This window comes from Myodes glareolus, chromosome X, assembly GCF_982192425.1.
Source record: "Myodes glareolus chromosome X, mMyoGla1.1, whole genome shotgun sequence".
In the NCBI taxonomy this organism is placed as follows: domain Eukaryota; kingdom Metazoa; phylum Chordata; class Mammalia; order Rodentia; family Cricetidae; genus Myodes; species Myodes glareolus.
This window is the reverse complement of record NC_142053.1, coordinates 15,446,838-15,462,023: the sequence shown is the minus strand read 5'-3', so window position 1 is coordinate 15,462,023 and position 15,186 is coordinate 15,446,838. Positions and strand designations below refer to the sequence as shown.

General features: G+C 39.6%; 1 protein-coding gene across 4 annotated transcripts in view; it reads right to left on the bottom strand.

Moving 5' to 3' along the window:
* Positions 1–12,166: 12,166 nt before the first annotated feature.
* The window catches only part of Atp11c (ATPase phospholipid transporting 11C (ATP11C blood group)), a 181,357-nt gene continuing 178,337 nt past the window's right edge, over positions 12,167–15,186 (bottom strand). For all 4 annotated transcript variants that reach the window (XM_048457770.3, XM_085685222.2, XM_085685219.2 and 1 more), the window contains one exon: positions 12,167–14,702. Coding sequence is in view for 1 of the 4 variants with exons in the window: in XM_085685221.2 (XP_085541347.2) it covers positions 14,640–14,702 (63 nt within the window). In the remaining 3 variants the exon portion in view is untranslated. The remainder of the gene's footprint in view (positions 14,703–15,186) is intronic.

The following is a 15,186-nucleotide window of genomic DNA, read 5'->3' as shown; positions in this document are numbered from 1 at the left end:
AAGGTCATGCCTGGTTCTAGTGCACTCCCTTATCTCTGCTGTCTGTCTACCATGACATGAAGTGCTTCTACAACAGGCCCAGAAATACAGAGCCAAGTGACCTGGTAGCCAAAATACAAACCTAAAATACATCTTTCCTCCCTTAAATTATTTCTCTCAGGCATTTTGTCACAGGAACTATGAAACTAATTACTACACTCCTCCACTTTATATATACATATATATCTGTATGTTATATATACAGATTTATATATACAGTATATATAAATAGATATACTATTTATCTATAGTCTGTATAGATAAATGTATATACACCACAATTCAGAGAACTTGTGGATATGATATAATTTTGTACAAGGGTCTTTGTAGGTACAATTATGACCAAGATGAGATCATCCTGTATTATCCCAGTGGTTCCTAAATTAAATAAAAGTCATCCTCGTGAGAGATGCACAGAGAATTAGGAAGAAGAGAAGAGCATATGAAAATGGAGGCAGACACTGAAGTTAGGCTACCACCAGCCTGAACTGGCTGAACCTACTGGGAACTGAAAGAGCATGGAAGGATTCTCACAGGGTCATCATAGAAAACATGGCACCGCCAACACCTTGATTTGAAGTTCTGGTCCCGAGAATTGAGAGAATGTTTTTGTTCAGTTAAGCCTGAAGTCTGAAGTAGTTTGTCACATAAGCCAAGGGAAAGTAATACAAGAACTCGTGGCTTGGCAATAATGTGCGTGGAAATTATCTGGGCAGGCAGTATGGTGTAAGTGATAAAGAAAATAAAGGGTAGGACTTAAGAGATAGCTTAGTAATTAAGAATGGTTGTTGCTGGCCCGGTGGTGGTGGCATATGCCTTTAAGTCCAGCATTTGAGAGGTGGATCGAGGCCAGTCTGGTCTACAAGAGCTAGTTCCCGGACAGCAAAGGCTGTTACACAGAGAAACCCTGTCTCGAAAAACAAAACAAAACAAAACAAAAAGAATGGTTGTCGCTCTGGCAGAGTACCAGTTTCAATTTCCAGTACCCACACTGAGAGGCTTACAACTGCCTGGTCTACAAGAGCGGGTTGCAGGACAGGCTCCAAAGCTACAGAGAAATCATTTCTCAAAAAAAAAAACCACAAAAAAACCTTTATTTTTTAGTTTGTGTCCATGTAAGTGCCTGTGCTTGGGTATGTGTGCATGAAGCAGGTGGTTGATCCCCCCTGGAGCTGGAGTTACGATGTAGGGCCTGATTGCAGGTGGACTTTCTGCCCCAAATATCCATACAGAGACTTGTTATAAAGGCTTGGCCATATCTTAGGCTTGTTACTAACTAGCTCTGACAAATTAACTCCCTTTTTTTAATCTATGTTCTTTTACGTGGCTGAGTTATCTTTACTTTGTAATGCCCATGTTGCTTCCTCTGAGTCTCACTGGCAACTCCTCACAACTCCATCCTTCTCCTTCCCAGTGTTCCCTCTGCCTGGCTGATCCACCTATAACTCCTGCCTAGCTACTGGCTGTTAAACTGATAAGAAGGCACCTTGGCAAAGACACATCTTCACAGTGTACAAAAATATTATTCCACAACACCTGATAGCATGGAGGAGGCGCCTGGATGCATGTTTTTGAACGACTTATCTTGTCCCCTGCCCCTTTGTCTGTGTCTCTCTGTTTTTGTATGCTATGAGGTCAGCAACTTTGCTCCATCATATGCTCATTGTGTCCCAGAAACAATGGAACCAGCCAACCATGGCCAGAAACCTCTAAACCGATGAGCCAAAATAAATCCTTCTTTCCTGAAACCATTTTTTCAGGTATTCATTACAGCAGTGGATAGTCTAATATACCTTGAATACATGAATGTGCCTTGTTAGTGAAAAAAGTCATCTTGCTTCATATTATTATAGGAGACAAATTTGAATCCAAGAGATGGAAAGATAATTGAGTATATCTTACAACTGCAATTTGTGGGCATGGTGCCAGGCAGGTGCATGTGTGTATATAAGCATTTGAAGACAAGAGGACTATCTTGAGTGTCATCCTCAGGTATGACAGTTCTTTGCATGCAGGGTCTCCCACTGACCTAAAATCCACGAAGTAGGCTAGGCTGGCTGGTAACTAACACCAGGGATCTGTCTCCCCCTTCCCAGAACAGGGATTATAAACCTTCATCACCATGTCTGGGCTTTTATATGTGGGTTCTGAGACTGAAAGTCAGACCCTTCCGAGCTGTAGCTAGGGACCATGTCTGAGTCTGTGGCCCTATTGCAGCCAGGATCTGTGTTGATATCATGGCTCCTGTTATCATAGAAAGCCATGTGACTGCCTGGGGTCTGGGATGCTACCAGGGGCCATATTGGAGTCTAGCAACCATGCTGCTGCTTAGCCGATGCCAATCTGAAAGGCTCAGACTGCTACTGCTGGCCATGTCTGGGTCTGTGGTCCTGCTGAAGCTGGGTTTTGTGTTGATGTCTGTTGTCTGTATTACCACAGGGTCCCATATGAACCATGTGTTGAACCATGAGGTGTAACATGAGGGCCGGCTTGTTGGGGTTTCTATCCCGCCCAGTACCCCACAACCGGCAAATCCCAAAGAAAATCACACACAGGACTCCATAAGGTTATAAAGCTGATTGGTCCATTAGGTCAGGCTTCTTATTAGTCCTTGTAACTTATATTAACCCATTATCATTATCTATGTTAGCCACATGGCTCAGTACCTTTTCCAGTGGGGCAGCTTACATCTTTCCTCTCCGGTGGTCTGGGCAGAACTGGCGGAGGGCGCTTCCTCCTCCTTAGCCTTCTCCTATTCTCATTGCCCCACCTCTACTTCCTGTCTGGCCTTCCCGCCTATACTGCCTGCCTGGCCAATCAGCGTTTTATTAAAACATGATTGACAGAATACAGACAATTCTCCCACACCAATGAGGGGCTTTGCCAAAATGGCCCTGCTCCCCCTTGCTCAGGACTTTGAATTGGTACTCCCCAACATCTACCCCATCTATGGTCTGCTGGAGCATGTGAAGGGACTGGTCCTGTAAAAATAGAGATACAGGATCTCTGGGGCAACAGTATAATAGTTGGGAGGAGTTTCGGTGAGGGCCCAGTGTTGATGGGGTACCAGAAGCCAGATATAATTAACATCTGCAAGTGAAGCTATTTGGAAAAAAAGAGTATACTGCAAGGTATTATTTTCATTAGTTTTTAATTAATATTCTTATTTGTTTTAAATTTATTTTTTATTTAAGTTTTCTTTGGGGGGTATGCTACAAGGGTGAAAGGTGGATATGGAGGGACTGGGAAATGAGTGGGGTTGGGGTGCATTGATCCCAAAGAATCAATAAAAATTATGTTTAAAAAAAGAAAAAGAAATTCAAGCTCTCATGCCTGCAATGCAAACACCTTACTAATTGAGCTATCTACTCATTCTGAGTTCTTCATTGTAGAAACTCAAGCATTAGAAATAAGACAGGAAATGTGTTTGCTCTCTAAGTTCAGTAATAGCATCTGATCCTTTACAGTTAGATGGTTATTACCCTGGACATATCTTCGCAGTTATTTTTATTCCATCCATCCATCCATCCATCCATCCATCCATCCATCCATCCATCCATCCATCTATCCATCCATCCACCCACATGTCTATCTATTGATCTATCTATCTATTGATCTATCTATCTATATCTATCTGTCTGTGTATTCGTGTGCACATGCTTTGGTGCTCAGTGGTTAGAGGACAACTTATAGAAGATTCTCTCTTGCCACTATGTGGACCTCAGGGACTGAACTCTGGTTGTCTGGCTTTGTAACAAGTGCCTTTACCCACTGAGCCATTTTGCCAGTCAAGGACATAACATTTCTTTCCACCTTATTTTGGTCCCCATTTTTCTTCTGTGTAAAATTAAGTTGAATTAGATGCTTGCAGAGGGCATCCTTTAAATTTTTTTTCACCCTTGGTTGCTTACCATTCTATTGTTTAATTATAGAAACAGTAAGATGACTTACAATTTCTAAATATCTGGTATATGCTGAAGCTTGGGTCTCTTGTGTTTTTAGTTTGTTTGCCTGTCTGCTTTTCCTTTTCTTGTTGAGACAATTTCTTGATCCCTAAGCAACTGAGGGTGACTCTCACCTCCACTACCCAAGTGTTGGGATTATGAGTGTTTACACCCAGTTTATGTGATAATGGGGCTCAAACACAGGATCTTTTTTTTTTTAAGTAAATTTTATTAAATTATAAAAGTTTCCATTTCCGCCCACCCTCCCACTCCCCCCACTCCCCCTCCTCCTCCCTCTTCGTCCCCCAGGGTAGTCAGAGTTTCCTGCCCTGTGGGAAGTTCCAGTTCCTTCCCCCTCCCTCCAGGTCCAGGAAGGTGAGTGTCCAAACAGACTGGATCCCCAAAATCCAGTATATGTAGAGGAAACAGGTCCCAGTGTCAGAGTCAATGGCTTTTCAGAAAGACTTCGGGCCAGCCACAGTCATAGAATCCGGCCAAATTCCGAGAATCTGGTTAGATCACGTCCTCGTTCAGTCCCAGTCCAACTGGCCTTGGTAAACTCTCATCAGATCCGTTCCCTTGTATCAGTGGGTGATAGCATCCCTCGCAGTACTGATTTCGTTTTTCATGTTCTTCCTCCTTCTGCTCCTCATTTGGACCTCGGGGGGCTCAGTCCGGTGCTCCAATGTGGGTCTCCGACTGTATCACCATCCTTCGCCAGATGAAGGATCTATGGTGATAAGCAAAATATACATCAGTATGGTCATGGGCCACGGCCGATTCAGGCACCCTCTCCTCTGTCCAGAGAGCAATCTGGGGGATCTCTCCTTGGACCTGGGATCCCATATATAATCAAGTCTCCTGTAAACCCTAAAATGGCTCCCTTAGTTGAAATATATTCTTCCCTGATCCCATATTCATCCTTCCTCCCACCCCCATCCCAGGCCACCAAGCTTTCCCCGTTCCTCCCCTACTCCCTTCTCTCTAACCCTCTCCCCTTCCATCGACCCTCCCACCCCCCCCCATGCACCCGAGGTTACCTGGGACTCTTGTCTATTTCCTACCTCCTGGTGGATAGCTAAATAATCTTCATCAGGTTCATCTTCTTATTTAGCTTCTCTAGGATCACGAATAATAGGCTCAAAGACCTTTAATTATTGTTAGAATCCACTTATGAGTGAATACATACCGTGTTCCTCTTTTTGGGTCTGGGTTACCTCACTCAGTAAAGCGTTTTCTATTTCCATCCATTTGCATGCAAAATTCAAGATGTCATTGTTTTTTGCCGCTGAGTAAAACTCTAATGTGTATATGTTCCACACCTTTTTTAACCATTCTTCTATTGAGGGGCACCTAGGCTGTTTCCAGGTTCTGGCTATTACAAATAGTGCTGCTATGAACATAGTAGAACAAATGCTTTTGTAGTATGTTAGGGAATCTTTAGGGTATATTCCCAACAGTGGAATTGCTGGGTCCTGAGGGAGGTTGACTCCCAGTTTCCTGAGAAACCGCCACACTGATTTCCACAGTGGCTGCACGAGTTTGCATTCCCACCAACAATGGATGAGTGTTCCCCTCACCCCACATCCTCTCCAGCATAGGCTATCGTTGGTGTTTTTGACTTTAGCTATTCTGACAGGTGTAAGATGGTATCTCAAAGTGGTTTTGATTTGCATTTCCCTGATCGCTAAGGAGGTTGAGCATGACCTTAAGTGTCTTCTGGCCATTCGAAGTTCATCTGTTGTGAATTCTCTGTTAAGTTCAGTACCCCATTTTTTAATTGGGTTAATTAGAGTTTTAGTGCCTAGTTTCTTGAGTTCTTTGTATATTTTGGAGATCAGACCTTTGTCTGATGAGGGGTTGGTGAAGATCTTCTCCCAGTCAGAAGGCAGCCTTTTTCAAACACAGGATCTTGTGCATGCTAAGCAAGCACAGTACCAATTGAGCATCATCTTTAATCACTTTGATTTTTCATAAGGGGTCTTATTATATTGCACCAGCTGACTTAGAACTTGCTATACATCTCAGTTTGAGGCAAACTCACAATTTTCCTGCCTTTGTTTCTCAAACCCTGGGATTATGGGCTTGTGCCACCATGCCCAGCTTTGTTAGGTGATTTGTATATACATCCCTATGTTTGGGGATTATGCATGCTGTGGCATGGGAATGATCAGAGACCAACTTCAGGTGTAGGTCCTCACCTTGCATGTGTTTGGGACAGGGTCTCCTCCTTGTTCACTGTTGTATATGCCACGCTTATTGCCTGAGAGCTTCCAGTGATTCTCCTGTTCCAGGTCCTTATGTCTTTGTAGGGATGCACTGAGATTATGGATGCATACACTACTGTGTCTAGCTTTTTATTTGGGTTCTGGGGATCCAAAATCAGGTTGTCAGATTTGTGGGACAATCACTTCACCCACTGAGCCATCACTCCAGTGCTTGGATTTTAAGAAGTATGATCTCATATAAGCATCTTCACATTGCTGAATAGGATTGCTACCTCCTATTTTACAGATTAAGACACTAAAGATCATAGAGATTGCAATTTACCAATCAATATTCTACAACCTGTACTTGGCTAAATCTGAACTCTTCTCTGCTTCTGGAACTCTTTGCATTAATACAACATATCATCTGGCATATACCATAGTAAATTTTTATCATATTTGAATGTAGTAAACTATAAATATTAATGTGAAAGTTTTAGAAATTGTATGCCAGCAGGCCATGGTAATGCATACCTTTAATCCCAGAACTCTGTGGGTAGAGACTGGCAGATCTTTGTGAGTTTGAAGCCAGTCTATTTTGTATAGGTGAGTTCCAGGACAGCCAGGGCTACATAGAGAGATTCTGTCTCAACAAAATGAAACAAACAAAATTAACTCAAATGAACCCATGCAAATAAAGTCTTCAGGATGTCTTTATTCAGAACCTTTCTCTCAGTACTTCATGTGCAATGTGGACCATGTAGCTTGAGGAGGGAAAGTCTGGGGGCTAGAAACCAGCATGCTGGTAGCCAGAGATAGTAGCCTAGGGTAGGCAGGTTGTACTACTGTAAAGTATGTAGGTTCAGACAGACAGAAGCGCAAGTGTACAAAGAAGTTTGCACTAAATGGGAAAATAGAGAGGAAGGCAAGTTATCATGTGAGGCTCAACTCAAGAAGCAGTGAAAGAGGAGAAGCACGTGGCAAGGAGTTCCAGTTGTCAGCTGAGGGCACTTTACAGAGTTTCCAGTCAAAATGATGGTTTTAAGTGCAAGTTAAAGCTGTGCTGAAGAGACCTCTCTGGGATCCCAAAACTTGGAACCAGTGGGAAGGGTCAGATAAGTAAGAGGAAGAAAACCAAAGAAAAATGCTAGTTCATTTTTTTTTTTTTAAAAAAGCACGTCTGATAAAGCTTGTCACTGGGTCAGATAGAATACTCTGTTCACCTGAGTTGAAAAAGATGTTGATTCATCGGGGACTTCAGGACTAGGATGGAATGGTAACTCACTTTGGTGAGTTCCATGGTGGAATGTGATTTTTGTGAGGCTTTGTTGGATCTGAACAACCTATATCAAGATGTGAATAAAATTAATGTGATAAAGCATCAGGGAGGCGAAGAGAAAAAAACCAACAAACAATGTGGAATTGGGGTTTTGGAAGAATTTAAAGCCTGGCCAGCAAGTTTATCAAAAGGTTAAAAGCATGGAAAACAGGAAGGTACAGATAGTACCCAATGCACCCCTGTGGAGAAAGATGTTCTAGGGTGGGAACCACTTTAGCTGCTCCTCTGATAGGATGGCTAAAGCTGCCTGGGAGTGAGGGCTGTACACAGCAAGCAGAGGCCTTATGGTAAATTATAAATTCGTTGGTCCCGCTACCAATATACAAAATATTGGCTGTGGTAGATACTGAAGTTGAGTGCACTTTAATTCATGACAACACCAAAAACCACCGGGGGCAATTCACAGCGGTTGATGAATATGAAGATAAAAGCGTACAAACTAAAAGGACCAGGCTTATCCTAGGGGCGGGCAATATGTAAACTGTGTACATTTCTCTCCTGAAAAAAAAAAAGCTTGAGAAACAAGCATGCTTAGGATGAAAAATGTTTGCCTAGCTGGGGTACTCACAGAAACTCAATGTGGCTAGGGAGTGACAATTGAAGTGGCTTAGCCACAATTCAAGGTTCTATCACATCCTGGCTCAAGAAAGTGGGGGTAGAGGTGGGCAGAGGCAACTTGGCAAGTGCCTACCACACCACAGTTTGGGTCAAGCTAACAAGTGGGCACAACCATTCCCTAATGGCACTGGGATAAACCAAACATCTCGAGTCAGGCCCAAAACCATGGTGGGTGAGAAAATGCAGCAAGGTCCCATGAAAGTACCTCAGGATGGCGATGTCAGACAACAGATAAAAGTGATGTGTTTATTAGTAATCTCTTTGCTGCTGGATCCCAAGACTAATTTTCATTTATCTGGAATGGCCAACAATGAATCTTAAAATTACTTCCCCAAGGATACCTTCATACTAACAGTTGATGGCTGCACATAAACCATTACAGCAGGCAGAATTTATCACCAGTCACACCTTGGTAGCCACAAAAATACCTCGTACAATTAAGAAAGGATGGAACTACCTTCTGGTCAAGTCTCTTTCTAGAGTGGCATAAAATTAAACTCTACAATGGTGGCATGCATACTTACAGGAATATGGTGTAGTGTTTGCAAGCCACGTTATCAGTGTTATACAGGCTTCCTTGGGCTAGCATCCCTCCAAGTCACTGAGACCCCCTCTAATAACTGAGCCAACAGATAACCCAGATTAAATGTTAAAAGGGACACCACCCATCCCTATGTATTCCTGGTATAAAGAATGGGAGCAAGAAACAGGAATGAGTAGTTGTACTAAACAAATAAACATAGAAACCATGTGACTGAAAAAAAGAAAGAAAATGTAGCGAAGAGCAATGTGGATAGTAGTACAATCTACTGTCAAGTGGGCTACACTCAGAGGCTTCATTTTATGGTTGTCCCAATGAGAAAAGGAAAACTGGAAGGTGTTGGGTCAACCATGGCAGGAGAAACAGATGTGAAGACCAATACATAATAGGAATCATAACCCCTGATAGTTTTCCGTGTAGCAGCCTGCAGCCCATTGAGTCCTCCTGGAAATCGGGAAGCAGATGTCTTTACAAAAGTATGGGTCATCTATCCTCAGTTACTACTAGAGACTGATCACTGGGTTCATGTAAAGTCTGGAGTCAACACCATTTGGCAAATGGCTAAAGTCACTGACATTCCTGTAAAATGTTCTGAAAATCCTACATGCTGTCTAGTCATATGAGACTTGGTCTAGAGTGTGGCCTCGACAGATGAATTCTATGACAGGACATGTAGTTAAGTCCCTGAAAAGGCCAGGCAAACAGAATACATAGGGCATACACCTGTCAGTGCAGGGTACAAGCATGCCCTCACTACAAGGTATACAGATCAGAAGAGACATGCGTTATACCTGAGTTCTGTTCTGAGGGACCAAAGAAAATATAATGATTTTACTTTGGCCTTGATTTGTAAGAATCTGGAATTTAATAGTCTCTACACAGAGATATCGTGAAGATAAAATGAATTAGGTAAATATACATGTACTCTTCTGTCTTCCACTTGTTTTTATCATTAACATTTTATAATTCATTATTTTTGTTTAACCTATGTTTAAATAATCCTAGACTTGTTGAAAAATAGTGCAAAGGAGTTTCACATACTATTCACCTAGATTTCTCAAAACGAAACAGTTTATATGATCAATCTAACTTCAAATACCAGAAAATTAACATTGATGTGGGGCTGGGGATGTAGCTAAGTGGTAGAATAACTGTCAAACACACAAAGCTCCAAGTTGTAGCTCCAGTACCACATAAAACTAGGCATGGTGGTGCATGCCTGTAATGTCAATACTAGGGAGTTGAATGCAGAAGAGTAAGAAGTTCAAGGTCATAGCCAACAAGATAGCTCAGCAGTTAAAGGTGCTTGCTAACAAGTCTGACAATTTCAGTTCAATTCCAAGAACTCACAAGAGGGAACTGACTCCCATAAGCTTTCTTCTCACTTCCACACATGCATCATGTTATGCATATTCACACGATTATATGCAAAAATTTAAAAAGGTTCAAGGTCAGCCTGTGCTACATGAGACCACCTATATATTTTATTAAAAGGTATATATGTATATATAATATAATATAATAGTCCAAGATTACATGCTTTATGATGGCTGGTCTCCTTTATCAGAGACAGTTTCTCAGTCTTGGTCTTTCATGATCTTGATAATGTTGAACATGCCCATAATATACATACACCCTCTGGTTTGGGTTTGTCTGATGTTTTCTCATGATTAATTTTGGGTGGCTTGTTAATTTATGTCATCAGGAGATGGCATAATGATAATAATATAGTGTCCCAGTTATACAGACACTTGCCACAAACTTGGATCTAAATTTTGACTCTAATAGACATGTGACCTTGGTTTTTGTTTCCTCATTGGGCATATGGGAAATATCAGTGTGTATCTCCTCAGGCTGTTGGGATTAGTAAACATGTAAAAATGTATACTGTGAACATTGTTACTTAAAATGAGGAGCTGGACATTTGGTGATTTTACTAATAGAAAGCACGTTCTTGGCAGTTCACACACACAAAAACCTAAAGCAGCAGCAGGTGATTTAGCAATGTATATTCTTCTTTTTCCCTACCCAAAGGACAAGGGGCAAAGTCTTATTGTCAGCAGGACTTCTGGTCAACAAAGAAGTACACTGTTCTTTAAGCTACAACCTGCTTCTTTCTAAGACCCCTGAGATCAGGTCTTGCTTAACCCATAGAGGAACATTTCTTTAGAACCAAGGATGAATGAACTAGGCACTGAGCTCTGGTTCCTTGCTCATCCAATGAATGAGAAAATGTGAATGAAAAAATAGCAAACTAATGCCATCCTTTTTTTTCCCTGATAACCATTCTCAGAACTCGAGCCTTCAGACTTCATTAGTATGCATCCAGCATTTTACCCTTAGATGCATTCACTGAATAACCATAGTGATAACCTCAGCCCCTAACCTTTGCATGTGTTTCTTGCTGAAGAGGTCAAATCACTCAGACCTCACAACAGCCACTGCATTGGTGAATCGAAGGCAGACAAAGCAGGGACACAGAGAGTGACCCATAAGTTTGGAGGGGGGAAGGGAAGGAATCCTGAAAAGACTGATTTCAGTAAGTTTGAAAGTATGTATTACACATATGTGAAAGTGTTGGTAAATGACAAGTGTTCATTAACTAGTGTCAGAGCAATAAGCACGTCTTTAATATAAAAATAACTATGCTTCCACCTGAGTAGCAAATGACATTTTACAAAACAAGTCTGATCCCTTAACTCATTTGAGTTCTATCACACAGAGTAACAGTATTTGAAATTTTACTGAAGATTTTGTCTCTGAATACAGCACATTTCTCACAATAATAAAAGCAAGAACTATAGACTAACAGGAGTACTAACTGAATTGAAAGGTTACCAAAATGAAGTGACTGAAGTGTAAAATGCAACACAATCAGATTTAGATGGAGCAACTGATTTGATAGCTAAGCACTTTCCCAGAAAAGAGTCTTCTTTCTCAAGGCCTGAGAGTAGCCTGAGGCATGAAGGGAGATGTGAACACAATACGCACATCTTTGGACTAACTTTCAAGCTACAGTAAAACTTCATCTCTGGTCACTTAAGAATCAAATAGTTTCAATAGGTCAAAAATGCAGATCACACAGAATGTACATCATACTCCCTCCAGTGTGTGGGCAGCAGTAAAAGTCTATCATGAACATTTAATATGCATTTATTGAGCTGGTTGGGCTTTATACCTTTTTTTGTGCTAAGGATCAAACCCAAGACCTTGTGCATGCCTAATACATACTGTTTCATAGCTATATCCTGGCTGGATCTTTATTTGTACAATTATAAAACATGGTTTTTATTACAAATTTTCACAAGATTTTTTACCCACCTCAAATTAAGTACTGCCATAAAACATCAGTTGAATTCACGGAGATGTAGCAACCTTTTGTGAACTATATATGCAAATAGAAACTTACTTTCTATTACTAATCTGTATCCACAAAACTTTAATATCAAATTGATACTTTAAAAAAGAGGCTCAACTATTAATCATATCATACCAAAGTTTATTGATTACATGAAACGAAAATTTCTGTAATGAAAAAGGCAAGTTGCATTCATAAAAGATGACATTCACGTTCATTTTAGAAAGCAACAAAGTAGATGTAAAAAATTGAAAAATGTAATATTGCAGTTCCATTTTACAAGCTGAAAAATGATTTATCAACATCTGCATAAAATCTGCACATTTATATACTGCATATTATTAAAAAATTCCATCACTAAATTATGACTTTTGCAAATTTAGGCTTACATTTATACTGTTGCTGGTGTATATGTAGTAGATATGGAATGAATATTTTCTGTTTAATAGGCAACACCCTCAAACAAAAGACAACAGTTTGGGAAATTACATGGACATTTTGATCGTTCAAAAAACATTCTATTTATGGTAATATGGTCCTCCTGGTTTTTTTTTTCTTTCTTTTTCTTTAAACTGATTTCTTGCCCTCTTCTGATATAAGAGTGGTTAGACTGTAGTGCTAGGAATACTGGATGTCTCATTTCAAGTCACTTCATCTGCTAATCCCATGTTAGCCATGTTTCAGATCTTTAGTAAAAATCTTTCAAAAAGCAAACTCAGGTTCCTCTGATTTGAGCTGAAGTGTACAATGTAATTTGTCTGAGACTTGACTCTAAACACCCCTCACTTGCTTATCTAGATTTCTCTCCGCTGCAATATGTCACATATATTCAATTTTATTATCTACTATCCTGGATATCCTGATATATATATTAACTCCTCAATCGTTCTTCATTAACTAAGCCTCTCTATTTGGCTCTTACAGCTATTCACAGTCCTTATAGTTCTGATGTAAAATAATAATACAGCAGCAACAACAATGACGACAATAATAACAAAATAGCAAAGCTTTCCTGGGTTAGATGTTTTAGTTCTTTGGAATAGGCAAAGAATAGAAAGACTTTGCTTTCAGCAGATCACCTCAAATACAGGCTACAAGAGCACACAGCACATTTAAGCTGTGAATGACACCTAACAAAACACTCAAAAATAATACTGATAGACGAAAACAAATTAAATTAAGTAATTATGGAATGGTTTCTGATAATTGAAATTATGACCTTTTTAGAATTCAAGAAAAATCACATCTAAACATCAACACAATATATATGGAAGAATCAAATGTGCCATATGGACTATATAAATATACTGGAATAGAATGAATGCAATACTTTGCTAAATCAAGGTACAATATAAACATCAAACAGTACAGGAATGTCAGAAAGACAAAAAAAAAGGTGGAAACTGATAGAAAACTATTTTTTAAATATCATTTTAATCTAGCTTTCAAATGTAGTCTTTCTATCAAATAAAGACTTCATGTTTTAAGTGAACTATTAGGGGTTAAAACCTCTTTGTTGTTCAGAAGTTTGAGAATCTTACCCAGCCCATCTCACAGTTCAGAATTAGACCACTCCCCTGTCCCAGGTGGCTACAGGAGACAACACTCAGGTCCAAAGAGCCATGCCTCTACAAGCTACTGAATAGTTTTGGGATGAATCTCTCCCCTACCAAATTGGTAACTTAAAAAAAGTGCTGTATATATGCACAAATACAACCTCTTTCAAATAAAAACCGTTAGTAGTTTAAAATAAGCTATTCTTCCCCTCTTTGCCACATAGAATTATAAAATGCTGATGTTAAGAATGGCATTTATTTTTATATATTTAACCCATCTTACCTCATTACCCAGCAAAATTGACATTGGAAATATCTTTTTATTGCTTAACTTTTGAGGGGCTATTACCCAAGTGACCAAAGTATTTTCAAGTTTAGTCATCTTAAATACATAAGTGGTGTGTAATTCAGAAGAAAACACACCAAATAACCTTTTCCAACCCCTTCTCTACAATAATACCTGGAATTAACAGTATCTCACAAAATTTTCAAGGTATTTTCTGGAAAGGATATTAGAACAAGACAATTAGCCTATGATTAAACAGAAGATGAACTATTTTTTCTGATGCAGTAATATAATTTAGTCCTTCTGTATTTTCAAGTATTCCTTTTGTATGTGGAAAAAATAAGATAATCATTCAGCAGGAACAAGAAATGTGATACAAACAGCCTATGTCTTTTGCCAGGCAAAAAAGTAACACTGTATTAGCAAAATCTGTTCATTCCCATTGTGTGACTTCTACCTTATACTACTATGTTTAAATCCATTCACAAAGTCAATGGGTTAAAAGAGCACCCATTTCATAGTTACATTATTCTATCTAAATCCAGAATTCTAAGTATGCTTACTTTAAACTTTCATATAATTCTTAACTTTGACCATAATGGCTACTTACAATAACTGTAAATGGTTAGGAGAGTTATTTGGTATTTTAATGGACATTTATTCTGAACCCTACACATGAGAGTGGTTTTTGTTGCATATTGAGTATCCTGAGTTAATATCTTTTGTAGTTGTTCCTTCATGCTTGCTTTCTTTAGCTGCAACCACAGTCAATATGCTTGTAGGACAACAACATGGGCAGTTCAAGATTCGGATTCTGAAAAGGTTAAAATATAGAGTTACAAAATTTATTTTGGTAACAATATACAACCATCTGTATAACATTGAAAAAATACACCAAGTAGTAAATTTTGTTACGAGAGTAAAGCAACCGTTTTACCAGAAGTGCCAAGTTTTATTCACATGCAGGAGAGAAAAAAAGAGTGACATCACAACCAGATTTCTAAACTTTTCCTCATCTGTCAGCTGAATAGTTCAGGCTTGCTCTTTGCTTTTGGATTGCTCCAGGGTTCTTTTAGTAGGTTTTCATACTGGGACAGACTATTAAGTTGGGAGCTGTTGGAATATAGGAACATGATCATTTTATTTCTAGCATCTAGTAAAATGCTTGGCACATAGCAGATGCTCAGAAATTGCTAAGAATAAATTGCTTATTTTTTTGATGTGTGAATTATCTTTGGGTATTATGTTTGTGAGTATACATGCATGTGTGTGCAAAGGCATGTAGACGGCAAAGATGA